The 27,734-nt window shown below is 45.7% G+C and overlaps 1 protein-coding gene across 1 annotated transcript; it reads left to right on the top strand.

Moving 5' to 3' along the window:
- The first annotated feature begins 1,650 nt into the window (after positions 1-1,650).
- lrp11 (low density lipoprotein receptor-related protein 11) lies at positions 1,651-24,417 on the top strand. Its single transcript, XM_041182387.1, has 8 exons — positions 1,651-2,367; positions 3,820-3,977; positions 8,230-8,371; positions 14,825-14,950; positions 15,084-15,278; positions 19,901-20,071; positions 22,812-22,913; positions 23,368-24,417. Exons 1-8 carry the CDS (start codon positions 1,830-1,832, stop codon positions 23,520-23,522), a joined length of 1,587 nt encoding a protein of 528 aa, XP_041038321.1. The 5' UTR covers positions 1,651-1,829; the 3' UTR covers positions 23,523-24,417.
- Positions 24,418-27,734: the final 3,317 nt, after the last annotated feature.

The raw sequence follows: 27,734 nt of genomic DNA, 5'->3' as shown, positions 1-27,734 counted from the left end.
CCCTTCCCCCTCCCCCATCCCCTTCCCCCTCCCCCCAACCCCATCCCCCCACGTCCTTCCCCCATCCCCTTCCCCCTCCCCCATCCCCTTCCCCTCCACTCCACCCCCTCCCCCTCCTCCCCATCCCCCCCCACACTGCCCACACTCCCCCCCAACCTCCCCTCCTCCCCATCCCCCACACCCTCCCCTCCTCCCCCATCCCCGCCCCATACTGCCCCCCGTTCCCCCCACCTTCCCCTCCCCTCCATGCGCTACCCACCCATCCTCCCCCCCCACCCCTCCCCGCCCCCCCACCCCTCCTCTCTCCTCCCCCCCACCCCTCCTCTCTCCTCCCCGCCCCACCCACCCCTCCTCCCTCCTCTCCCCCCACCACCCCTCCTCTCCCCTCTCCCCACCCCCCCTCCACCCCTCCTCTCCCTCTCCTCCCCCCCTCTCTCCTCCCCCCCACCCCCCCTCCTCCCCCCCACACCCCCACCCCCACCCCCCCTCTCTCCTCCCCCCCACACCCCCACCCCCACCCCCCCTCTCTCCTCCCCCCACACCCCCACCCCCACCCCCCCCTCTCTCCTCCCCCCCACACTCCCACCCCCACCCCCCCTCTCTCCTCCCCCCCACACCCCCACCCCCACCCCCCCTCTCTCCTCCCCCCCATCCCCTCTCTCCTCCCCCCCACCCCCCCTCTCCTCCCCCCCTCTCCTCCCCCCCAACCCCCCCTCTCTCCTCCCCCCCCCAACCCCCCTCTCTCCCCCCCCACCCCCCCTCTCTCCTCCCCCCCCACCCCCCCTCTCTCCTCCCCCCCCACCCCCCCTCTCCTCCCCCCCCACCCCCCCTCTCCTCCCCCCCACACCCCCACCCCACACCCCCACCCCCACCCCCCTCTCTCCTCCCCCCCACACCCCCACCCCCACCCCCCCTCTCTCCTCCCCCCCACACCCCCACCCCCACCCCCCCTCTCTCCTCCCCCCCACACCCCCACCCCCACCCCCCCTCTCTCCTCCCCCCCACCCCCCCCTCCTCCCCCCCACCCCCTCTCTCTCCTCCCCCCCACCCCCCCTCTCCTCCCCCCCACCCCCCCACCCCCCCTCTCCTCCCCCCCACCCCCCCTCTCCTCCCCCCCACCCCCCCACCCCCCCTCTCCTCCCCCTCTCCTCCCCCCTCTCCTCCCCCCCAACCCCCCTCTCTCCTCCCCCCCCACCCCCCTCCCCCCCACCCCCCCTCTCCTCCCCCCTCTCCTCCCCCCCCAACCCCCCCTCTCCTCCCCCCCACCCCCCTCCCCCCCCCACCCCTCCTCTCTCCTCCCCCCACCCCTCCTCTCTCCTCCCCCCCCCACCCCTCCTCTCTCCTCCCCCCCCCACCCCTCCTCTCTCCTCCCCCCCACCCCTCCTCTCTCCTCCCCCCCACCCCTCCTCTCTCCTCCCCCCCCCACCCCTCCTCTCTCCTCCCCCCCACCCCTCCTCTCTCCTCCCCCACCCCCCCCACCCCTCCTCTCTCCTCCCCCACCCCCCCCACCCCTCCTCTCTCCTCCCCCACCCCCCCCCACCCCTCCTCTCTCCTCCCCCCACCCCCCCCCCCCACCCCTCCTCTCTCCTCCCCCACCCCCCCCCCACCCCTCCTCTCTCCTCCCCCTCCCTCTCTCTAATCCCTCCCTTTCCTAGTCCCTCCCTCCTATTCCCTTCTGTCTGTGTTGTTGGCCGGCCGGGCCTAGCCCCTTAACTTGTTGTTGTCGTCATCATCTCGCCGCTTCTCTTGTCTTCCCCACCCCGGCCCCTCCTGCTCGGCTATCGGTCCGGACCATGAGCCGCTGAGGCCTCGGCCGCCGCTGGGGAACCATGCCCGGAGCTTGGCCGCTAGCCTGCCGGCTGTTGGCGGCCTGCGTGTGGCTGCAGGCGGCGGCGAGAGGCGCCGGGCCCGGGGCGGGGCCGCTGGTGCTCAGCGAGTTCGGCCAGCAGCTGCGGAGGGCGGGCGGAGGCTGGGGCGCGGAGGCCGAGGCTTCGGGGGGCCGCTGCGAGTCCGGCTTCGGCCTGATGCAGGACTATATCATCCGGACCCGGGACTCGCTGGGCGCCGGGGCCGCTTTCCTCAGCGCCCCGGCCGGCGTCGCCAGCCCGGGCCAGTGCCTGCGGGCCTGCTGCATCCTCCCCGGCTGCACCGTGGCCGTGGTGGAGGGGGCCCGGGGAGGCCGAGGCTTGGACTGGGCGCGGGGCCTGGGGCCCAGGACCAACAGCCCGGCCGCCCTCAGCTGCTACCTCTTCAACTGCACGTACCGAGGCCGCGATGTTTGCCACTTCTCCCCGCACCAGGGCTACAGCAGCTTCTCCCGGACTGACAACGCCAGCCAGCGGCCGGAGCCCCGTCGCCATGGCAACCGTAAGGGCCTAGTCGCCTCCCTCAGTCTCTGACCCACTGTCTGTACCAAAGGACCTGGGGGGGGGGAGGCTGCAGCCGGCATCGGGACTCATACCCACAGGCTGAACACTGAATCTCTCCCCCCTTCAGTGATGACCCTGTGGAATGGGGAGCAGTGCAGCCACCTCACTCCCCCCCCCTCCCCATCCCTCACTCGCCCTCCCCATCCCTCAACTTCACCCCCCTCACCCCCTTCCCCCTCACTCTCCAGCCCCCTCACCCCTCTCACCCGCCCCTCCCTCACTCCCCTCACCCTTACCCCCTCACTCCCCTCACCCTTACCCCCTCACTCCCCTCACCCTTACCCCCTCACTCTCTCACTCTCACCCCCCTCACTCTCACCCCCTCTCCCTCACCCTCACTCCTCCCTCACCCTCCCTCCACCCTCACCCCTCACCTCACCCCTCCCTCACCCTCACCAACTATCCTGCACCTCTTCAATTACCCACTCCTGGTGAGCAGATGGGTTTCTGCCCTGGTTTATAATGGTGAAGGGATTCATTAAAAACGTTGCACTCATAGGGTCCACCGAGTCGTGGTCAAGATGTAGCTGTAGCCGAGCACCTTTGGCCTGTTGCATCTTTGTGAGCGCCACCCTTAAAAGGGCTGAATGGGGAGGGCAGGCTGCCAAAACTTTGTACTCCCACCAGGGTAGACAATGTAGGAGAGATCAAATTGGGGTGTTTCTGACAATTAAAAGGGGTTGGGAGTGTAGATAGAAACTAGTTCCTCAGGGGGAGTCGAGAATAGGTTGGAGCCTTACATTCCCTGGATCCCTGATTGTCCATCAGAGGTAGCTCAACAACCTGGAGAAGAAGGGAGGGATAATGTGAGCTAACCACCATCCCTACTAACTGCCTCTCTCCCCCACCTTCAGTGTGGATGGAATGGAGAAAAGGACCAGGGAGCATGATCCAACTACTTGAGGAGCAAAAGATAGAACTTGCAATTAAAATACTATTTGACTTTCTTCAGAATAGTGCCATGATCTTTTGCACCCACCTAAGAGGGTAGAAGGAGTCTCGAATTCATGGGCAGAGTTTAATGGCCCTGTCATGGTGGCAATGGGGCTGTAAAATGCAGCGAGCCGCTTAAAAGTCTATTGACTTGGCGGGACCATAAAATTCCGCCCATGTCTCATCTGATAGAAGGCCTTTCCAACAGTTCAATACTCCATCAGTACTGTATTAAATTGTCAGCTTAGATTTTGTCCTCGCGTCCCTAGAATGGAGCTCAAACCCGGCACTGACTTGGGAGCGAGAATGCTACCAATTGAACCATGCAAGGCACCTCACAACTTACCCCACTTTTCGAAATGTTTAGTGCGTGCACTTCTCGTCTAAAGCGCTCCCTCCATCAGGCCTCAGCGAGGTGGTCTTATCTATATCTTGCCCTTTCTTTGCTCTTCTGCAGGAAATGATGAAGCCCCCCACTGTGATGCAGGCCAGGACGTGGTCTTGCTGCTGCCCACTGACTGGATACTGCTGGACGGACGAGGAAGTGCCGATGATCAGGGAATTGTTCGCTATGAATGGACCTTACTACAAGGCGATCCTTCGGTTGATATGAAGGTAATTGATTTCTGAGATGTCTCCTGAAACATTTCTCCCCACAGGCCTATACTGGGTTGTCCCTGCACTGCCTTTCAAATGAAAGGGCCAAGGGTACAGCTGCGATGAGCCAGAATTAACAGCACCAGTCTTCTTCCCCAAATGAAATCTGTTTCTGTGCAAGTCATTATGGTCTGGCCATATATCAGCAAACCTTTGAGATAAAATACAGAAAATGCTGGAGATAGCAAATCAGGCAGCAGCATGGAGAAAGAAACGAAGTTAATGTTTCAGGTCAATGTCCTATCATCAAAACCCCTGTGAGGAAGCCTGAGTGATTAAAGTGCCCAAGAGCTCAAGTTTGTATCTTTGTCTGATTGTGTTTACAAGAATGAATCTCTGAAACAAGAATCCAATGAATAGTTCTGATGTGAATACTGTCCTGCATCTGTCTGTGATCTTCATATCGCACATAAATGCTTTGCATTATAATCTTGGAATTGTAATTTTGTAGCTCAATAATCATTCTGGCATTTTCTCAGAGCCTGGAATTTGCCCAGGTGCCAGGGGAAAGGTGCAGTTCTCCCCAGCGGGAGATGACAGTACAATGTAGCGATCTGCTTTACAGTGTAATTTGCTGCAGTGAAGCAAGCACCCACTTCCTCGCTGGAATTTCACATTCAGCTGGACATCAATGCAGCTTCACTAGCGTGTTCTATGTTCCCTCTTTGTTTGTTGTTACTGTGACACTCTGTAACTTGTACACTGTTCGTATGGGATGTGAAGGACAAAGAAGTCAATAGTGGAGCACTAGGCCCAGTAAATAACTTGCTGGCAGCCTGCTGTGTGAGATAAGAAGCTTGCTTTGTGACCATGCCAAACAGTCGTCATTTTTTCTTACTGAATTATGCTCACACTCCTGAATTTAAAGGCAGTAACTTGGATAAAGCAGAATAATGGCTGAAACACAATATTAGGAAATAGTAATTCATCATTCCACATACTGTTGCTTTATTGCTCTCCTCAGTCTCAACTGCTTCTTCCCTATAATGGCACCACCCATACTGTATCTTCATCCATTGCTGTTCTTGACACCTGTGATCTGAATTAGCTCTCCCAAGTCTCTTTAACCAACCAAGCTCAGGTTCTCCTTCGTATTTTTCTCCTCCTCTAAACAGCTTTCAACTCCCCATGAAGTCTGTCCAGGTTTTGAATTCTGCTCCAGCATCTAGGCAGGATACGAGGTAAAGGATGTCATTTGATGGGTAGTTCAAATATTTTACCTCTTCCCTCTGTCACAACCTTTAATTTATTGATTACTGTTCTGGTTGGTGCTTCTCTCAACCTTCTCTTGTAACTCTCCCTTCTAACCTGCAAAATGCCATCCTATGTATACTTCCTCCTTCCTACATTCTCACTGTGGACCCCAGTGCCACCTCTGCTAACTTGCACTCTGTCTATATATGTTGTAGATAAAACTGTTACTGGTTTTTACCAGATAATGTGGAGTATATTTCCTGCTTTCATACTGTGATCAGAAAACCTCTGCACAGTTGTCACACAATATGAAAGTAATGCAAGACACTTAAAGGAGAATCCAGTGCACCCTAATGTGCTAACATGAAGTATTAAGTTGAGATTTACTTACCATTGCCATGGCTCAGTGGCAGCACACTCACCTCTGAGTCAGAAGGTTGTGGCTTCAAGTTCTATTCCAGAAACAAAAGCACAAAATCTAGGCTGATACTCCTAGGGAGTTCTGTCTTTTGAATTGAGATGTTAAACCAATGTCCCATCTGCCCCCCTCAGTTGGATGTAAAGTAATTAGCAGAAGGATTAGATGGGAGTTGAGAAATGTTTTCACCCAGAGGGTGGTGGGGGTCTGGAACTCTGCCTGACAGGCTGGTCAAAGCAGAAACCCTCATAGCATTTAAAAAGTACTTGGAATAGCAACTGAAGTGCTGAAAACCACAGGGCCACCGGCCAAGAGCTGAAAAGTGGGGTTAGATTGAATAGCTCGGTTTCAGCCAGCAAAGTTACAGTGGGCAGAATGGCCTCCAGTGCCAACAATTTTCTGTTTCTCGCTACCGAAAACATTCTACAGCACTATTTTGAAGAAGAGCAGAGGAGCTTTCCCTTGTGACCTGACCAACACTTACCCTTTAACCGACATCAGTGAAACAGCATATCTGCTCGCTATCTCATTGTTTTTGTGTGACCTTGCTTTATGGAAATTGGCTGCTGTGTTTCCTAGATTAGAACAATGACTACAATTCAATGACTACTTATTGATTAAAGTGTGTTGGGACACCCTGAAGTCATAAAAGGCACTGTATAAATGTAAATCTTTCAAACAGTTTCTGTGAGTTAAGACTGGTAATAACGCAACATTGACTCTAATTACTGTTATACTCCCACCCTTACTGTTGTATTCAATTCACCTGAGTCCCTTCTAATCTGAAACTTCCAGTCCTTTAACATACTCCTTTAATAGCCAAGTGGTTATGGTACTGGGTTTGTAACCCTGAGATCGAGAGTTCAAATCTCACAATGGCAAACTATGAAACAATGTAACTTCATCTGAAACAGATGGAAACGGGTTTGTACTCGAAAGAGTTACAGATGCTGCCAGACCTGCAGGAGTTAGGAGGCTGGTAAAAAGACCTGAATGTTGCTTGGCCTAAATAGCCAAGTGGTTATGGTACTGGGTTTGTAACCCTAAGATCAAGAGTTCAAATCTCACAATGGCAAACTATGAAACAATGTAACTTCATCTGAAACAGATGGAAACAGGTTTACTCAAAAGAGTATCAAGAGTTCAAATCTCACAATGGCAAACTATGAAACAATGTAACTTCATCTGAAACAGATGGAAACGTGTTTGTACTCGAAAGAGTTACTCCTTTGCAGCACCTCCCAGACCTGTGACTACCTCCATCTGGAAGGACAAGGACAAGCAGTGCATGGAAACACCATCATTCCAAGTTACATACAATCTGGACTTAAACATATATCACTGTTCCTTTATCATCACTGGGTCAAAATCCTAACAGTTCCTGTCTAACGGCATTGCAGGAGCATCTTCCCCAAAAAGACTACTTCAGTCCAAGGAGGCAGTTCACCACAACCATCTCAAGGGCAACAAGGGATCGGCAATAACTGGCACCCATATCCTGAGAATGATTTTAAGAAAGCAGTAAATAGGAGCAGTATCCCACAGGGTTAAGTCACCTAATTCACAGGGGCATTGTATCCCACAGATTAATCTTGCTGTTAGCTATGCACTCCTGAATCCTTGGAACAGGCACATGAACAAAACATTAATACATATTGCTCAGGCTAAAACTACAAGTCAAATGGATTTGCATAAATTAGATTTACACAGAAGCAAAAGATGCAGATATGTCAAAAATGTATAAAACAACAGGGAGAAATTAATCCATAAATATTTAAAAATCATCAGAGGATCGTTTAAACACAGTTGAACAACCTGCAGCGTTTCCTGGTATGATGTTTATACCTGGTATGACCTTGTTCGTGGTTTTGCCTCCTACATAGAGCCTAATTTTAGCTTCACATACAATTAAAAGCAGTCTGAATATATGGCAAGGAGCTCACAGAAACATGTCTCTGATCTGTTTTATCTTGGCGAACAGCCAATTTAACTACAACTCCAACTTCAGTATTGCACTGGAGTGTCAGCCTAAATTTTTCACGCAATCTCTAGATTGGGGCAGCCAATCTGGCACAAAGTGAAATACCACAAATAACAGATAAATGATCCAGTTGATCTATACTTGGATTATCTGGATGAGGGCTGAATGTTGCCTGGGACCCTGGGCAAACTCCCCTGCTCTACTCCAAATAGTGCTACAGGATCTTTTAAACCTACCTGAGAGGGCAGGTGGTGCCTCGTTTTAACATCTCATCTGAAAGACTTCATCTTCAACAAGGGAGCACTCTATCACAACGGGGACTATCCACCATGCTCTCTTGACCTCTCCAATAAGCACCACCTTAACATATATTGCCCTGGCTAAAATTACCAGTTAAATTTATTTCCAAACAATAGGTTTACAAAAATAAAAATAATAGAAATGTCAACCTGGATTATATGTTCTTGAGGTTTGAACCCTAAACGTGCTAACTCAGAGGCTAACGTGCTACCTCTGAGCCACAGCTGACATGTTATAATTACTACATGCTTTCATATGTTTTTGATAGTAAAGATTTAAAGAACCTCTTGTGAATATATTTCTTGTTGCTCTTTTAGTCTCCTCAGCCTGGCATGTTGAAATTGAGTGGTTTACGAGAGGGCATGTATGTGATTCAGTTGTCGGTCACTGATACGATTGGACAAAAAAGCGATGACAATGTCACCGTCACTGTGATGCCACCAAAGCAACAAACGACAGGTCAGTTCTCTCGTGACTTAACACGAAGCCCATACCACTGAATGACACCCAACCCATTCCTTGCTACTCTGTAAAGCATGTAGGAACAGGTGTTGGCCTATCAACCCCTCAGAATAATTCTACTATTCAAATAAATCATGACTTTTCTGTATCTTCACTCCATTTTCCCACCTCGGTTCCATAATTCTTAATATCCCTGCCTATCAAAAATCTCCATTTTGAAATTTTCAATTGAACAAGCTTCCACTGCCATTTTGGGAGAGAAAGATCCACATTTTCACTATCCTTCATGTGAAGAAGTACTTCATGACACTACCCTTGAACAGCCTAACTCAATTTCTCAGATTATGCATCCTTGTTCTCAATTCCCTCAGCAGGAGTAAATAGTTTCTCTCTATCAACCCTTTCAACTCCTCTAATCATCTTTAGTACTTCAATTAGTTCAACCTTATTCATCCCAACTAAAGGAATTACAAGCTTATTCTGTGCAACCTTTTCTCATAATTTAGTCCTTTTAATCCTAGTAGATTCAAGTGAATCTGCACGGCACCTTTTCCAAGCCCAAGTTGCAGTTCCCAAAACTGAATGCAGCACCTAAGCGGGGTCTAACCAAAGCTTTGTTTGACATATCATAACTTCACCTCTTTGTATTCCAATCCCCTTGAAGTAAAGACTAACATTCCATTAGCCTTTTTAATTATTTTGATATCTTCATAGGCACCTTTAGGTAGCTTCATGTGTTTGTCACAATGCAGGATGGAAATATTTGTGAAGTACGTTTATAGAAAGCAGCTGAATTCCCTCAGGTGCACTATTGAAGTGTTCAAAAACCAGACCTCCAACAGTCCACAGACAAGGTTTCCCTCCCTGACCTCAGTCTTAGCAGCGTACTACCCCCAGACACTGGAAGGATTCAGTCCATACAGAGCATGTGGTCAGGGTTCCTCACTGAGCTGGAAGCTGTGGGCTGAAGGCTGGAAAAAAAACAGGGTGGAACAGAAATCTCGCAACCCATCTCTAGGGTGCTTGTACAACTCTCTCATCGTTAGAGCCCATAGTTTGTCCCAGCACTGAGGGCATGGCAGGAATATAAACAAATGTAAAAAGGAGATGGTGAACTCTTAGTCCCCAGGAATCTTTAGACAATGGGTACCTATTGGTTGCACTTAAATGGTGTGTGTTTGGCTTAGGATTTCTTTCGAGATTTTCTGGCTGGTGTCTCATTGGTTCTTCACACCAACCTCCACTGAAGACTTTATTGTCTGTCCTTAGTTAAGGTTACCCACCTATATTGGACTTTTCAGGAATCTCCATGAATTAAAGATTAATCTTTTGGGAGCAACTGTGGGAGAAAAATCATAGATATGTTTAAGAAAAATAATAGGTGAGGGGAAAAAGACTGCCTTTCAAGAATAATCCAATCAGGGCGGTGCAAAGATGGAGATGTCAGGTGACCAATGGCAGGATGTTATGTGATAGCTTCCAGAATATATCCAACCAAAGTTTGTCATCTTATCCCTAGTTGCCTTCAGAAGGTTAGAGTCGGGCTTTTTCCTTGAATCACAGCGGTCTTTTGTGGTAATGGTGCTGGGGATGGAACAGACTAATTGCATCCTCTTTTAAGTGGTGTGAATTTGAAAAGGTCCAGCTGTACTCTGCTTTTCAAGGTTGCTGCTGGAAGAAAACAGGAGATGACTATGTCAGCTAGCTGGAAGCAGAAAGCAAAAACCGCTGTTAATTAGTTGGAGGTGTTAGTTTTCAGAGTTTTCTGATGGACGTCACTCTTCACCTCCCCAATCACCACACCTTCTGTGAACTTAAAATTATGTTGCCTGTGCCTGCGGAATGGCCATTTACTGTAGGCATTCTGGAGGGCAATAGCTTTAAACGATATGTACTAATCTATACTGGAAATTGAAATCCACCCCTTTGAGTAGTCAGCTGTATTTTGCATGTTGCTCTGTGTTGCTGTGTTTGTATTGCAGCTGGTATGCATTTTTAGCTGCTTTTTCCTGTTTTATGTGTTGTGTGCATTGTCTTCATGTTGCTTTGCAGCTTCCGTATGTTTCTGTACACATTTGTGTGTGATGTTGTGCATTTCCATGTTTGCTTGTTATGTTTTGGTGTATCATTATATGTTGCTATGTGCATTTTTGTGTTGTCCTGTGTTACTGTGCCCATATTGTGCACTGTGTGGATTGCATTGCGTATTTCTGTGTGCTCATTTGTGTATGCATGTGTGGCTGTGTCATATGCAGTTTAATCTTTGTGTTCAGACCTAAACTAATTCTGCAGGATATTTTTGGCACGTTCTAATACAATGAGCATTTCAGGTTATTTTTAGTTTTTTACCTGGGGAGATGACCTACATGTTAACTGAATGGGCTAATACTGTGTTAATCCATTGTCAGCCTTGTACTGCATGTCTGTGTCTCAACCTACACTTCCACTCGCCTTCTCTCAAACTTACTCTTGTACTCACTCTCACCCCCTCACACTCCTGTTGTTATCCTCTCTCACCTGTATTCACTCTCACTCTATCTCCCACATTCTCCTTCTCATACACTCACCCCCTTTCACATGCTGTCGGAAACATTTGCCCTTTCTTACACATACCATCTCCTCATGCTTACTCTCCAGGTGCTCACTCCCCCTTGCACTCATTCTCAACCTCTCACACCCTCGTTCTCCCCCTCTCTCACATGTACTCACTATCACCTTTTCTCACTCCCCAGTCTCGTACACTCACTGTCACACGCTCTCAGAACTACTCGCTTTCTCTTGCACATAAAACCTCTCCCCGTGCTCTCTCTCTCTCTCTCACAGGAGCACCCTCTTACACACTAGCCCTCTCACTCCTCCTCACTGTCTCACTTACACGCAATAGTTCTCCCTTGTTCCCTTTCTCACTTTCAATTGCTCTCTCACTTCTCCCTTATGCTCCCTCTCATGTACATTCTATCCTTCTTTGTTTCACAAACACACATTGGGCATCTTGTGAGGTGCTTCAACTACAGAATCTGTGGTATCTTATCAGAGGAGCATTGTCAGCCTTGAAGGGCTAACTGCTAAGGAAGAGTTCAACACAGCCAGGTTTCTGCTCCTGATACTGTATTTCTGTAACTCTCTCTGCTCACCCTACTCTGCCTGTACCAGACCTCAAATGTTGAAACAATTGCAGTAGATATAGAAGTTGGTGACACAATCACTAATTATCCAGCCAGTGTGCTTGAAGGAACTGCTTATCCGCCACATTTCCAAATGAGGCCAATCTCCATATATCCTTGAGTACCATCAGCACAAGGGCTGCAGTGCTTCAAGGAGAAGGCAGCTAGCCAAAAATGCCCATATCCCCAAGAGAACAAAGTAACTTAGCCATACAGACCACCTTGGGTTTCTTGGGTAAAGCTACAACTGCAAGATCATGGAATCATGCAGCACAGAACGAGGCCATTCGGTCCATCGTACCTGTGCCAACTCTTTGAAAGCTATCCAGTTGTCCCATTCTTCACTCTTTCCCCAAAGCTCTGTATTTTTTTTTCTTTTTCAAGTATATATCTAATTCCCTTTTGAAAATTACTGTTGAATCTGCTTCTACCACCATTTCAGGCAATGCCTTACGGATCATACTCACTACGTAAAATCCTCACTGGTTCTTTTGACAGTTATCTTACATCTGTGTTCTCTGGTGATTGATCCTTTGGTCTGTGGAAACAGTTTCTCTTTATTTACTTGATCAATTCCCTTCAGAATTTAGAACACCTGTATTAAATCTCCCCATAATTGTTTCTGCGTTAAGGAGAATATACCAGGTTCTCTGGTCTCTCCACTTAACTGAAGTCCCTCATCCACGGTATCATTCTGGTAAATCTCCTCTGCACCCTCTCCAAGGCCTTGGCCTCCTTCCTATTGTGTGGCTGCGCAGCTCCCAAACGTTTTACAGTCACAGTACATCTTCAATTAAACCTCCTTATTCCTGTGCCAAGCTAACTGGCCGATGCCTGAGGTTTATTGATCCAGCAGTGTGGCCGATGGTGGGGAGCGGGTAGGTGGGGTTGGGAGGTTTTCCCTGGAGGTTGATCAGGCCTCAGTCTGGTCCCACCATTTCAGTCAGTGTTTCCCTTTGGGAATTCCCCTGTATTTTTTGCTTTTCTTTTGGAGGAAGGAGAGGAGGAGCAAGAAAAGGAGGCCAATTCAGCTCCGGCATCACTGGAGATACTTGCCGCCCACTCACCAGTGACCCCAGACCAGAACATACGACATGGGACTCACCCCCCAGCATTTGATTGAGAAGCAGTGCTTGAAGAGGCTTCACTATACAAGGTAAGTTATAACCAAACATGCAAAAATGGCAGACAGGAAACATGCTGGTCCATTCGGCCTGCTCCAAACAATCGTGATGTCCAATGTATCAACATACAGATTCCACCACCCCCCCCACACAACCTGAACCATGTAATCTCCTAGGAGAGATAAAAAGCCAGTTAAAAAATCCAGGCCAATTAAAGGGAAAGGACTGAAGAATGTTATCTCCATCCCTCTTAGGTGATCAAAACCTGTGCAGGACACAACTTTGACCATGACTAATGTGACCAGTTATCTACCCCCTGCTCTTGGTGATCTCCACCCCAGCAGAAACAGATCCAGCTCTTACTTAAAGGAACTCGGCCAAAATGACATTCACCACATGAGTTCCATAGGTCCATATTTCTCTGGGTAAAGAAGAACAATCAAACATCCAACCTAAGTCTTCCTTTACATGACTTGTAATAACTTGTCACTCAAGTTCTGCTGCCTTCTCCACCATAAGCACTGCATCACCACTGCTTGTTAAAGGCTCCAGTCCCTTCCTATTCTACGGAGTCAATGCAGGGACATCTTCAGCATTAACCATCAATAAAAACCAAAAAGACTAGAAACGCTCATCAGGTCAGGCAGCATCAACATAGTTAACCTTTCAGGTCAATAATCGTTCTTCTTCAGCAATGGATGAAGGTCGAGATTGAACAGTTTTTAAGCAAGTGTCAAGTCAGGGAAAAGGAGTGGGGGGGAAAGAAAGATTAAAGGTCTGTGATATGGGGAAGCAAATGGAGTTGGTAATGAGACAAGTAAAGAAACAAAATATGAGTATAGTGGAGGTGTAAATGGTTCTTGCAGAATCATAACCAGCACCTGCTGGTTTGAGAAAAGGGAGTGATGATTATGATGTAAAGCAGTTGAATCTCATGTTTAGGCAGGCAGGCAGTGAAGTGCGCAATCAAAAAATTAAACACTGTTCCTTGAGCTTCATTTGAACAATGCAGGAAGCCAAGGACAGAGGGGTCAGGGTAGGATGGAGTAACTCTGTTTTTATTTCAGATTTCTAGCATCTATAATGTTTTGCTTTTGTTCCATCATTAGCCAATCTGTGCCCACTCCATTAATGTGAGTCACGGTTGCTTTGTGAGCTTGAACAATGTCAAAGGGCTGATTTTATTTGCTTTACGGAACAACAATTGCTTCAAGCAAAATGAAATGACTTTTTCAGCTCCTTTCAATTGTCAAAGATTTCAACTGGCAAAAAGATAACAGCTTTGCAGAACTGCAAGATGAACTAATACCAATTCCATCCCTCCCCCACCTGCCATTGAACAGCTTAAGCTTGGCATCGCTGACATCTGGATCTTAAGTAACTTATCACACCATCAGTACGGTTTAAACAAGCAGGTTTAAGTTACCCTGTGACTCCTGCCATGGGTAGAGTAGTGTAGCGGTTATGTTATTAGACCAGTAATTGGGAGGCCTTGACTCTTGATCCAAAGAATTAGAGTGCAAGTCCACCATGTCAGTTTGAGAATTTAAATTCAGTGAAAAAAAATCTGAAAATTGCAAATCTGGAATCAGTGAAAAAAGAAATGGCAATGAACATGTTGGATTTTTGTAGAAACCCAACTGATTCATTAATATCCTTAAGGGAAGGAAACCTGCCATCCTTACCTGGGCAGGCCTATATGTGACATCCTAGTGAATGGGATTGACTCTTAATCACCCTCTGAAGTGGCCTAACAAACCCCTCAGATGTATCAAACTGCTGTAATAGTTCAAGAGGCAACTAGGGATGGACATTACATTTTGAGCTTGCCACCAACACTGGCTTCCTGAAAATGAAAAGCAAAATTCCATCCAGTTTCCCATCAATGGGAAAATTGTGGGGGGAGCATGGGTACAAGTGGGAAACCCGGACCCAAATATTTGGGAGTCTGTACTCTATATTTCTTTTTATGTGCATAAGTTGCTTGGGGTTGGGGCAGGGGTGGTGGGCATTAAAATATAACTAGAAAGAGAAAGTCAATGTAGAAATGTAAGATGTTTCCCCAGTGTAGCCGCAGTTGCAAGGTTGGCCTGTCTCATGTTTTAATGTAGGCTTCTGCAGCATTAGTGAGTCTCCTGATGCATTTTTTTTCCCCTTCACAGACTGTACAGGAGTTTGTTCACGGTACCAGTTCATCTGTGATGACGGCTGCTGCATCGATATCACTATGGCTTGTGATGGGACAGCCCAGTGCCCTGACAGCTCTGATGAAACTTTCTGCCAAAGCTGTAAGCACAATCCCTAATCATGGGTCAAAGTTTTGACCTCACATTCATTAATTGGTAGGGTTGTGGGGGTGATGAGGTTGGGGAGAACAAAAAATTGATGATATAAACTGATGGGATTTTTTTTTTGCTAAAGTTAATGTAGGTCGTAAGTCAGTGACTCATACGACGCTTGCTGCTAGCTCAGGACAAGATGGTGTCATATGGCCATCTGACAGCTTTCAGAAGGCTTCAACAGAGAATCGAAAACCTGTGGAGCAGCTCGATACTGGGATGACACAGTCCTCAAGAGTGGAAGGCGGGGACAAGTCCAACACTGGTCAGCTTCCAGGTACGTGTAAGCAAACAATTAACAAGTCAATAATAGAAAAGCAAAATACAGCGGATGCTGGAAATCTGAAATAAAAACAGAAAATGCTGGAAAAACTCAGCAGGTCTGACAGCATCTCATGGAGAGAGAAACAGATGTTTCGAATCTGTATGACCCTTCAGAGCTTAACAAGTCAAATTGGTCTCTGTTTAGTCTCCCCAATGTAGCAAAGACAACATCGTGTGCAGCGAACTCTGTATATTAAATTGAAAAAAGTACAAGTAAATCGTTGCTTGACTTGGAAGGAGTGTGTGGGGAATTGGATGGTCTGAAGGGAGGAAGGTAAAAGGGCAGGTGTTGCATCTCCTTGCTTTTTAAGAAAGCTGCTGCTGCTGAAAGAAACAGGAGAAAAACCAACTAACAAAAATACACACGCGAAACAAGATGGGGCAGAGATTATGATCTAAAATTGTTGAACTCAATGTTGAGTCCAGAAAGCTGTGGAGCACTGAGTCAAAAGATGAGGCTCTGTTCCTCGAGCTTTACCTTTACACTGGGGGGGGTGATGGGGCGATCACTTTGTAGAACACTCCTGTTCAGTCCGCAAGAATGACCCTGAGCTTCCTACCACTTGTCATTTCAATTCTCCACCTTGTTCCTATTCTGACCTTTCCGTCCTTGGCCTGCTACACCGTTCCATTGACCCTCAACACAAACTTGAGGAACAGCACCTGATCTTTCAATTCAGCACTCAGCAGACTTCTGGACTCAATATTGAGTTCAACAATTTGAGATCATCTTTGCCCCCTTCTTGTTTTGTGTATTTTTCTTTTTGCTGGTTTGTTTTTTTTTCTCTTGTTTCATAACTTCTAGCTATTCACACCTCAACTTGATGCATCTTCTGTTTCTTTACTATACCCATTTCCACTCCTTTGACTTTTGAACCATGAAATGTTTTGTCATTTAATCACTCCTGCCCTTCACTTTATTACAGATGCTGCCCACCCCCTTTCCCGCCCCCACCCTTCATTTGCTGAAAACCTATATTTCTAACTTCCCTCAGTTCAGATGAAAGGTCACAGATCTGCAATTTTAACTGTTTTTCCCTCCACGAAAGCACATATAATCTAGGCGTGTACTTCAGTGCAGTACTGAGGGAGTGCAGAATTGTCATAGCTGTCATTGTCACCCTTTATGTGACATGTTAAACTGAGGCCCCATCTGCCTATTCCACTGATTCAGTTAAACACTTGAGATGCAATTGGAAACAAAGTAGGTAGCCCCTGCCTCGGTCCTTCCTCAACAAACTGTGAATGAAAGCAGACTAACTGGCCATGTACTGGATTCAGGCTGTGCACAAAGTAAACACCATGTTTATCTACACTACATTAGTCATGGAAACAGCTTTTGAATAATTTTAAGGCAGAGGTAGATAGATTCTTGATAAGCAAGGGGGGGTGAAAGGTTATCAGGGGTAGACGAGAATGTGGCTTTGAAGTTACAATCAGATCAGCCATGATCTTATTGAATGCTGGAGCAGGTGCCAGTAGCTTACTCCTGCTCCTAATTCATATGCTCGTATGGCACTTCAAACAAACTTGTTCTGTGTGAAGTGTTTTAGCCCATTTTTGGGGCATGATTATGCATTTCTGCATAATTATTAAAAGTACACAGAACAACAAAAGAAATAGGAAAAGGAGTCAGCCCTTCGAGCCAGCTCCACCTTTCAATATGATTCTGGCTGATCATCTATCTCAACATCCATCTTCCTGCACTATCCCTACGTACATCTCTTGATTATATCCTTAATTATGAACAAGTAATTTCCCGACAACAGGTAAAAGGATAACAAGTCTATATTTCCCAGGATACCTGCTCACCTTTGTAAAATAGCAGAGTGACATGCATAATTTTCCAATCTAAAGCAAAGGTTTCTGAATTGAGAGAACTTTGGAAGATTACTGTCAGGGCATCAGCAGTGTTCTCACCTACTTCCTTTAAAACTCTGAATAGCTTCCTTGGGATGTCTGGCATGCTGACCTGTTCCTCTACTGTAAATACTGATTCAGGATGCCTGCCATTTCCTTAATTTTATTGATAATACCACCGTCATCATTCTTTAAGGGGCCCTGGTCCTGATCCAATGTAATTGGAAAATGTTTTGGGTTGATTTTGATCTCCTTTGCCAGTTTGTTTTCATACTCTTCAGCTTTCATTATGTGTTTTGTCACCCTTTGCTGTTCTTTGTATCTTCCCCATTCATCAGTATCTGTCTTTTTTGATTTTTGTACACTTTTTCTTTTAGTTTTATGTTGTCTCTTACCTCCTTTGTTGTCCATGGATATCTTAATTGGAAAGTAGACCACTTTTTCCCTTGAGGTTATAAACTGGTTCCACCTCCCATTACCTCCGACTGATCTTCTACTATTTTACCCATTTATAAATTGCTCAGTTTACTTTGGACAGCCTCTGTCTCATTCCATTGAAGTCAGCCTTACCTAATTCTGGAATCTTAATAGCTGTTTTACATTTCTCCCTTTCAAACATCACATTTAACTTAGTCATATTATAGAGCCATTATAGCCCAGAAGGAGGCTATTCAACATGTTGAGTCCAGGTTAGCTCTCTGTAGAGCAATCCTGTCAGATCCATTTACCCCGTTCTATCCCTGTAGCTCTGCAAGTTTATTTCCCTCAAATGCCCAACCTGTTTCCTTCTGAAATCATTTACCACTCTGGCAAATCTCTGCACCCTCTCAAGGACTCCCCACGTCCTTCCCAAAGTGTGATGACCAGAAGTGAACGCAATACTCTAGTTGTAACCTAACCAGAGCTTTATAAAGATTCAGCATAACTTCCCTAATTTTCTACTCAGCATTTATATTATGAACCCCAAGATCCCATATGCTTTGCTAATTACTCTCTTAATATGTCCTGCTATCTTCAAAGGTCTTTGCACATGAGCCCCCAGATTCTGCTGTCCCTAACCGCATTATGGTGACTATTAGATAAGTGTTCGTGCATTGTTAGGCTGTCAATTAAATCTGGATCATTACTTATTACTATGTGTAATATGTCATGGTCCCCATTGTTGGCACTAGGACATATTATTGCAGAAAACCATCCCAGACAGACTCAAAAAATTCACAACTTTCTGACATGTGTTTTCCTGTTTATCCCAATTGGTATGGATGTTACAACCTTAAATACTTTTCTATTTCTTAGTTCTAACCAAAAAATTTCCACTGCCTGTTTATCTCCCGTCTTATCATTGAAGTGATTCTATCCTTAATTACTAAGGTAACTTATCCCCATTTACCACTTTTCCAACTTTCCTGTCGACCTTATAACCTGGTATATTTAATTTCTAGTCCTCACCTTCTTACAGCCATGTCTCTCTAACATCTACCATATATCACACCCTCCAAGTTGAATTAGCGCATATAATTCACTAAATTTGTTCCTTAGACTCTGCTGTCGTATAAAGGACGCTTATTTGGGCCACACTCTAACTTCTGCTTCCGCTCTAATTCTTTACTCTCTCACTTCTCATTTCTCTCTCCTGGTTTAATTACTTCACAGCTTTTAGTTTTCCCTCTACCTGTAGTGCCTAAAAGTAGAATTTCTGACTGTTACTCTACTCTGTTCCCTGCCATTTGTTTTTGAACTACTACATCTACTAACTTTTCCCCGCATCCACCTTCCACCATTCCCGTTTTAAAGATCCCCTCTTTCCCACACCACAGCTTCAACCACATGTTCACCTCCCTAATGTACTTTATCCCTTGGTCAGTTTGCATGCTACTCAGGCTAATCTAGAGAGGATTACCTTGAGGTCCTGTTCTTAAATTTAGCACTTAGTTCTTGCACATTCTTTCCTGCGTTGTTTTACCGAACATGAATTCCCCCCGCTCCTTTTCCAATATCCTTTCCATCCAGGAAGCCTCCAGTCCATATGGGACACTCGATCCTGTTTAAAAACAATGCTCTCTATCCCCCCAAATATTGAATACCCTGCAGCTACCACATTAAACTTCCCCTTCTTCCTGCTCCCTCTTTTATATCGCTTCTTGCTTCGATGTACCGTGAAACGTAATTGGCCTGTCCCTCCAACAATCTTCCAGTGCTTTCTTGGCTGCTCTTGCACTTTGCATAAACTTAAGCTCATCCAAAATCCTGCTTTAACTTTCACCAAGTCCTGCACATCCTGGGTTCAGTGATCTACGTTGACTCCAGATCTGTTAGTACCTCAAATTTTTAAAATTCTCATCTTTGTTTTCCAATCTCTCCATGGCTTCGCCCTTCCCTATCTCTGTAACCTACTCCAGCCCTACAACCTTCCCAGAATTATATGGTCCTCCAATTCTGACATCTCGTACACTCCTAATTTCCTTCATCCTCCATTGGTGGCCATATCTTCAGCTGCCTAGGACCTAATCTCTCATCTTCCCTCCCTATACTTCTTTGCCTCACTACCTCTCTTTCCTTCTTTATGATGCTCCTTAAAACCTACCTTTTTTGACCAACCTTTTAGTCCTGTGTCCTGGTTTCTCCTTATTAAGCTTGGTATCAATTTTTGTCTGTTAAGTTTTATGACAATAAGTATGCTACATAAATGCAAGTTATTGATTTTTTTTTTTGCAGATTACTGCTTGGCTGCTCCTGCCACAGGTCCCTGCGAGGGCCATTTCCCACGCTGGTATTTCGATAGCGCCTCGCAAACCTGCAGACACTTCATTTACAGTGGATGCCAGGGAAATCGGAATAACTTCCTACAGGAACTGGACTGTAAGAATGAATGTGCAGAAGTGCAAGGTAAACTCAGAAAACCCGAGCACAGTTGCAATGCTTTTTGTTCTTTGAAACGAAGGTCTGTGCGCAAGGTGCCGTAGCAGCTTGTAATTCGAGAACTTGGACAATACAGTAGGTTTGGTCATGAATGAAAGAAAGGTTTTCATTTGTATGGCACTTTTACAACCTATGGATGACCCAAAGTGCTCTGCAACCAGTGAAGAACTTTTTGTTTTGAAGTGTAGTCACTGTTGTAATGTGGAAAATGTGACAGCCAATTTGCATGCAGCCATCTCCCAGAAATCAGCAGTGTGATGATGATGGCCAGATTAATCTGTTTTGCAGTGCTCTTGAGGGATAGGAAATGGCCACTGCACTGGAGATAACTCCTCCCCTCCAAAGTATGCTGTGGGATCTCTTATGTCCACCTGACTGGACAGATGGGTTCTCAGTTTAACCTCTCAATTGAAAGACATTTCTCCCTGGGTACTGCACTGGTGTGTCAACCTAGATTTTTGTGCTCCTCTCTGGAATGGCACTAGAACCCCCAACCTTCTGACACAGAGACAAGAATTCTACCAATGAGACAAGGCTGTCATGGCTGAAGCAATAGAATCTGGTTCAGTGACTGTGACCTGTGGAAGAACGAGCTGATGGCAGTTGCACTATCGGATGTTGCCCTAATTTAATCAAAATCAGGAGCTTTGGGGAACAGTGCTGAAAGTAGTGCTCACTCTCCTGTTAGATTTCACGCTGTTCTACACACTTAACCTGTTAAATCTCACTGCCCTGCTCATTCTCCTGTTATTAGGAAATTTCTTCTCTCAGAGGGTTATGGATGCTCAGTTGTTGAGTATATTCAAGGCTGAGATTGATAGATTTTTGGACTCTAAGGGAATCGAGGGGTATAGGGGTAGAGTGAGAAAGTGAAATTGAGGTCAAAGATCAGCCATGAACTTACTGAATGGCGGAGGAGGCTTGAAGGGATATATGACTCCTGCTATTATTTCTTGTGTTTTTATGTTATTGTCCTGCTCACTCTCCTGATTACATCTCACCCTGCCCTGCTCATGTTCTCAGTATTGCCTGGATAGGTGTTTCACTGCCACCTTTGCCTAAGGGAACAATTCCACCCCAGTCATTCCTTCTAAACAAATGCCTTGGAACTGATAACTATGCTTCATGCTTCTCCTTGCTAGAAATTCATGATTGACAATCCTAGCCACTGGGACTTCCCTCAATCTCCTGACCAACATTCCCATCTTGACAGACACCATCAAAGATGGGTTAACTATTCTTTCTGTTACAGGCAAGAGGCAATCAGTTCAAACAGCACTGTTTCTCTTACTGCCTGTCCATAAGTAGAAGGTGTTTCGAATTAATTTTTTTCTAAGAATAAGCGGTGATGTAGTTTCTCTACCTCTCGGTTTATGTGTGATCCAATTTCACTAATAATCCCACAGCAAACTCGAATTAGGATTAACGCAGCAGGTTAGTTATTGTACACATTCAAAACCCATGAATAGGAGTGTTAGCAACGTCCTACTCCGTATTCACACAGTAAAGGGAGGAATAGAGAAAAGGAAATTTTATAGTATAAGGACCAGATAGAAAATGAATATTGGTTCATGTGAGTTCCAGACTCCCAGAGTCAAAGTCTAATGAGGAAGTCTTTCACATAGGCATTTGATGGTCAGCTGGCTAGAGACCGGTGTTGTAAGATTTGCTTTTTCGGCAAGATGAAAGAAGGCACACAGAGGTTGTGTCAATTCTGTAGATGAGGATATAAAATCTTCCAGTAGATACAGGTTAGATGGGCTGGTGGTCCAATCTGGACAGAGCTTGCTTTTATGTGGCCTGCCAGTTGTATGTTAAACAGCAGACTGGCTCCATAGTGCAGAAAGGTAATATTAAACTGCTCAAAATGACGGGATCTTGGTTCATGTGACCTTCCTTCTCCACAATGATTTCAACAAAGGATGTTTATCCAGCATCTGAAATTTGGCTTTGTTTTCAAAACTGATGATGTCTCAGCCATTATGGGTTGAAAGGGTTGCCATTCTTGTTGAGGGTCTGGTATTTGGGAAGCCATTGCCTCAGCAGACCCACGGACTCAGCTAGCATGGTTGATCTATCAAATACAAATGGCATTCCTGTCACTCCTTTTGAAATTGGTCTGTACAGTCCCAGGTGGTCTGTTAGAAGCTCCTTAGGAATAATGAGGTGTGGCATTCCCGAAATTAAGATAATTCTTTTGTCCTGGAGACTGATGGGAATAATTTCCAGACAGTGGGTCAACCATCTTTCTTGTCTTTGTTTTGCAGAAAAGTCCAGTTTAAAAATAAAAAATAGTAATAAGGATAAAGTTTTTAAATATATACAGGGTTGGGTTTCTGTTCCATGCTGGAAGAACCCGACAATTCATTCATATTTGGTTACTGGGACTTTGTTGTGTGCAGGTTGGTTGTTGTGTTTGACAACAGTGATTGCATTTCCAAAATTAACTTCTTGGCTTTGTAGCACTTTGGGACATATTGAGGATGTGAAAATTGCTCAGTAATTCAAGTTCTTTATATATATATATTTATGTAATAATGCCAATCAGACCTGTTAGCAGGCATGTATTATGTCTCTCACTATTACATTATCCTATTTTCTCTCTCATTGTGACCCAGTTGTTTCAATTGGGCAAACACCTGTAAGCAGGTCCGCTAAGTGGGTTGGCACAGCCTTGTTGTTGAGTTTGTTTTTCCATGTTGTTCAGGTGACAACTCTCTAGAGACGAGCTCAGTTGAAACAAGTCGGGACGATGTCATGATGTCTAAGGTCAGCCACGGGAGAGGAGGTCACCCAATCCCGGAGTCAGGTCAGTAGTGTGTGTGTTTCTTTTCATCAGGTGCAATTCATTGAACCCCAACCCCCAGTGTGGAGTTATACTCAGCTGGAGCTCCCAGCAGAGGTCAGCACCCCTAATTCTCCAGGAAACACGTGTTGACTGAGGTTCCCTTTCAGAAGTCTCTTCTTGGTTAATGGTTTGGGACTGAATGTAGCCAAGAAACACTGAGCAGCAGAGGGGCTGTGGCATGAGGGTGAATGGGGTCTGTGCGTGGGTGTGAGGATGCTGTGTGTATGGGGCTCACTGGCCCATTCTTTGCCCCATGCTGCCTCTCTACCTTACCCTTCTTGTCTCTACCACACGCCCCACCTCCCCCTATCTCTACCCCACTTGCCCCCCGAACTCTGCCTTATTTACCCCCCCCCCCAATTTCCTTGAATGTGCAGAAAAGGATGCTGACTATTTGACTGATTTTGCCTTGCAGGTGCCGTGCTACCCCTCGCCCTGGGACTTGCCATCACCGCCCTGCTCCTGCTGATGATCGGCTGCCGGCTGCAGTTGGTGAGGCACAAACTAAAGAAGCTCCGACCCATAACATCCGAAGAGTCGGACTACCTAATCAATGGCATGTACCTATGAGCCAGGAGTGATACAAGAAAAGGTCCCTCTTAATAACAATCATCGTAGCAGTGTGGTTCTCGATGTAAAACAAATCAATGTGAATGTGTGTTTGTTCAAATCAATATGTGGAACGCAGTAGAGCCCTTTGAGTTTTTTCCTTCCTAGTCACACAGGCAAATCTGGCAGGTGTTGGGCCTTTCTTCAGAACCAATTTTCAGACCAAGCCCGTGCTCTTGCCATAGTGATGTACTTCTAAGTAGCTCTGTCAGTAAGACTTGGTGGCTGATCAAGTGTTTTTCACTCTCTACCTTAATGTGAAACTTTTACACCAGTTGACTTCTGCTCCTGCCTCACTTGCTTATTGAGAAGAGCTTTGTCCTGTTTGATAAGGAGTTCAACCATCCCACTGATCAATAAGTTCCCCCTGCTGTGCAATCCTTCAGGGGGTGTGCATTGGGTGAATCCCCTCCACTCTCAGCCTGCTCCTGAGAAAGCTGCAGTTTCTCTCTGTCTGAGGACAGATTCCTGCTCTCCCTTTTGGTAATGCTGGGAGCACTACATTATTTTAATGCAAATTTGTGCCAGTGTTTGTTCCACCTGCTGTCTTAGCTTCTGGGTCATTCCTGCTGGAGACATTTAGCAGCAGTCAGAAAGCCAGCAACATGACTGCAGAATATCAGAAGCAAAGTAGCGATAAAATGCAATTCTGCAAATTACACAAAATCGGAGAAACTCCTAGCCCAGAAGGAGACCATTTGGCCCATCAGTTTGCTAGTTTAGTACAGACAGTATATTGTGCACAAACTGTTGAACTTTGTAAAATTGGAGGAGTTTCCTCTTTAATGATTCCACTGAATACCAACAATTCTTGGCTCCTGGTTCATCCCTAATAAATGGCTTTTACCCAGTGTGACTCCAGATCAACTCGACAAAATTATTTGCTTCACTCACAGCTAGGAAAGATCGCTGCTTTTGAATCTGTTTATTAAAAAAAAATCTTAGGATGTGGTATCAAAGGCATTTATTGCCCATCTCTAATTGCTTCTGAGGAAATGATGCTGGGCTTCTTGAACTACTGCCGTCCATGAGCTGAAGGTACTCCCTCATAAGAACACTTGAGTCAATTCTGAATCACTGCCTGGTGTTAATGAGAAATGAACTGATGTTAACATTGATGATGTTTCAGGTAATGGATGTCTGTTAATATTAGAAAAAGCTCTTCATTGGCTCTGAAGTGCTTTGAGATGTCTTGTGGTCATGAATAGCTTTATATAAAAGCAAGTTTTTCTTTAACAGGGGTTCTTCAATGGACCCAATTACCATTTTAATTGACCAGAGTTTTCATTGTACACACTCTGACCAGTCCACAGGCAATGGAAGAGAAGAGGCCCAACAGAGTTTCTTGAATAATTTTAATTCTCCAAGATCCAGAAAAATAATCTGACTGCAGTAGCAGCCCCTCCCTTCCCCCACTCTCCCCACTCCCAGTGCGTGGTAACGACCTGGGCACTGGTCCCACAAACAACATTGTGATAATAACCACATAATCTGTTTTAGTGATGTTGGTTGAGGGATAAACGTTGGCCAGGTCACTGGGAGAACTCCCATGTTGTTCTTCAAAATAGTGTGACGGGATCTTTTACAACAACCTGAGAAAGCGAACTTTGATCTATTGCCTCATCTGAAAAAAGGCACTTCCAACAGTGCAGCATTCACTCAGCTGTGCATTGAAGTACGAGCTTGAATTACATCCTCAAGTCTCTGGAGTGGGGTTCCAGAGAAGACAAAACACTGCACAAGAACTGGGTAGTGCCTAGAGGAGGAAGAATGAGATGGAAGTCAAGATGTTGAGCACCATGAATGAGACAAGCAGGACTCAACAAGGAAATGTAGAAAGGTCCTGCTCCATCTACGTTCACAGTATCTCCCTTGCCAAAATGAGCGCTACTGTCTAGAAGCGAGAAATGAGTCGCGTTCAGGGATTTAAAGCATCTCACTTTCCAGCTGACTTCGAATCAAAGAAAGTTTTGGTGTCTCCCTACTGAAAGCCCATTCAGTGGCAGGCAATATGCAGAGGTTGCGGTAATGTGCACTCCATAATGAAGATGATACAAACTGTAAGTACCTGAAAGGATGGCAAGATAGAGGAAAATTATCCTGAGGTGGTGATTCATCCATTTATTCACATTCTACATCAGTAAGGCTAAAGATCCATCCATTCTTTAATAACAAAAACTGTTCTGGGGATATAAGCAATACCAGTAAGGCAACATTTATTGCTCAAGGGACCAGACCAGATAGAGGCAGCAGGTTTCCTTCCTTGATGTACTTTAGTGTTGGGGTTTTATACCAATCTGACAACTGTCAAGTTACTTTTATCTGGAGCTAGCCTATAGATAACCAGATTTGTTTTGAATCCAATTTAACCACCAAGGGCTTTGAATTCTCAACCTCTATGGAGAAGCAGTCCAGTACCATAACTACAATTTTATAAGCCTCTAGGCTTCCTAACAGTAGTTACATTGTAGGACAGGATTTAAATCAAGAAATAATAGGGGCTTGAAAGAAAGGTACTGCAGAAATCGTAGCGACTTTAATTTACTCTGTCATGGTGGGGGGGGAGGTTTGGTGGTACCATTGTCGCCTGTTCGTCTGTAAACAATACATCACAAAAACAAATGGCCAGATTTCAACAAGACTTGCCCAGTTAGCCTAACATCTGTCACTGGGAAAATGCTGGAATCCATTATTAAGAAAGCAGCAGGACATTTAGAAAGCCATAATACAATCAGGCAGAGTCAACATGGCTTTGTGAAAGGGCAGTTGTGTTTGACAAATTTATTAAGAGTTCTTTGAGAATATAATGCGTAGGTGTGGTATATTTGGATTTCCAAAATGGCATTTGACAAGGTGCCACATAAAAGGTTAATACACAAGCTAAGCTCATGATGTTAGGGGTGTTTTATTAGTATGGATTAAGAATTGGCTAACTAACAGGAAACAGAGTCAGGATAAATGGATCATTTTCAGATTAGCAAAATGTAACCACCAGGTGGGGGTGGAAGGTGCACAGGGATCAGTGCTGGGACCTCAACTATTTACAATATTCTAATAACTTAAATGAAGGAACCAAGCGTATTGTAGCCAACTTTGTTAACAATGCATAGGTAGGTGGGAAAGCAAGTTGTGAGGGGGACACAGAGTCTGCAAAGAGTTGTAGATAGGTTAAGCATCTGGGCAAAAATCTGGCAAATGGAATTTCATGTGGAAAAATGTGAGGTTATCCACTTTGGTAGGAAGAAATGTAAAGCTAAATATTACTGAAAAAGAGAGACAGTCAGACTACAGAATGCTGTGGTACAGAGGGACCTGGGTGTCCTCGTACCTGAAATACAGAAAGTTAAAAACAGAATTACCTGGAAAAACTCAGCAGGTCTGGCAGCATCGGCGGAGAAGAAAAGAGTTGACCTTTCGAGTCCTCATGACCCTTCAGAACTGGGTGAATCCAAGGAGAGGGGTGAAATATAAGCTGGTTTGGGGGTGGTGTGGTTGTAGGGAGAAGCAAGCAGTGATAGGAGCAGATAATCAAAAGATGTCACAGACGAGCAAAAGAACACAGGTATTGAAGGTGGTGATATTATCTAAACGAATGTGCTAATTAAGAATGGAGGGTAGGGCACTCAAGGTATAGCTCTAGTGGGGGTGGGGGGACATAAAAGATTTAAAAATAATGGAAATAGGTGGGAAAAGAAAAATCTATATAAATTATTGGAAAAAAACAAAAGGAAGGGGGAAGAAACAAGGGGGGTGGGGATGAAGGAGGGAGTTCAAGATCTAATGTTGTTGAATTCAATATTCAGTCTGGAAGGCTGTAAAGTGCCTAGTTGGAAGATGAGGTGCTGTTCCTCCAGTTTGCATTGGGCTTCACTGGAACAATGCAGCAAGCCAAGGACAGACATGTGGGCAAGAGAGCAGGGTGGAGTGTTAAAATGGCAAGCGACAGGGAGGTTTGGGTCATTTTTGCGGACAGACCGCAGGTGTTCTGCAACATGGTCGCCCAGTTTATGTTTGGTCTCTCCAATGTAGAGGAAACCACATTGGGAGCAACGAATGCAGTAGACTAAGTTGGGGGAAATGCAAGTGAAATGCTGCTTCACTTGAAAGGAGTGTTTGGGCCCTTGGACGGTGAGGAGAGAAGAAGTGAAGGGGCAGGTGTTGCATCTTTTGCGT

Source organism: Carcharodon carcharias, chromosome 2, assembly GCF_017639515.1.
Source record: "Carcharodon carcharias isolate sCarCar2 chromosome 2, sCarCar2.pri, whole genome shotgun sequence".
Lineage (NCBI taxonomy): Eukaryota > Metazoa > Chordata > Chondrichthyes > Lamniformes > Lamnidae > Carcharodon > Carcharodon carcharias.
This window is presented reverse-complemented; position numbering and strand designations above follow the sequence as displayed.

Excerpts from the sequence above, each read along its gene's own strand:
- lrp11 (XM_041182387.1), top strand. The coding sequence starts at position 1,830 with ATGCCCGGAGCTTGGCCGCTAGCCTGCCGGCTGTTGGCGGCCTGCGTG. Across the intron at positions 3,978-8,229 it reads ATCCTTCGGTTGATATGAAG|TCTCCTCAGCCTGGCATGTT; the intron begins GTAATTGATTTC and ends TTGCTCTTTTAG. Across the intron at positions 8,372-14,824 it reads ACCAAAGCAACAAACGACAG|ACTGTACAGGAGTTTGTTCA; the intron begins GTCAGTTCTCTC and ends TCCCCTTCACAG.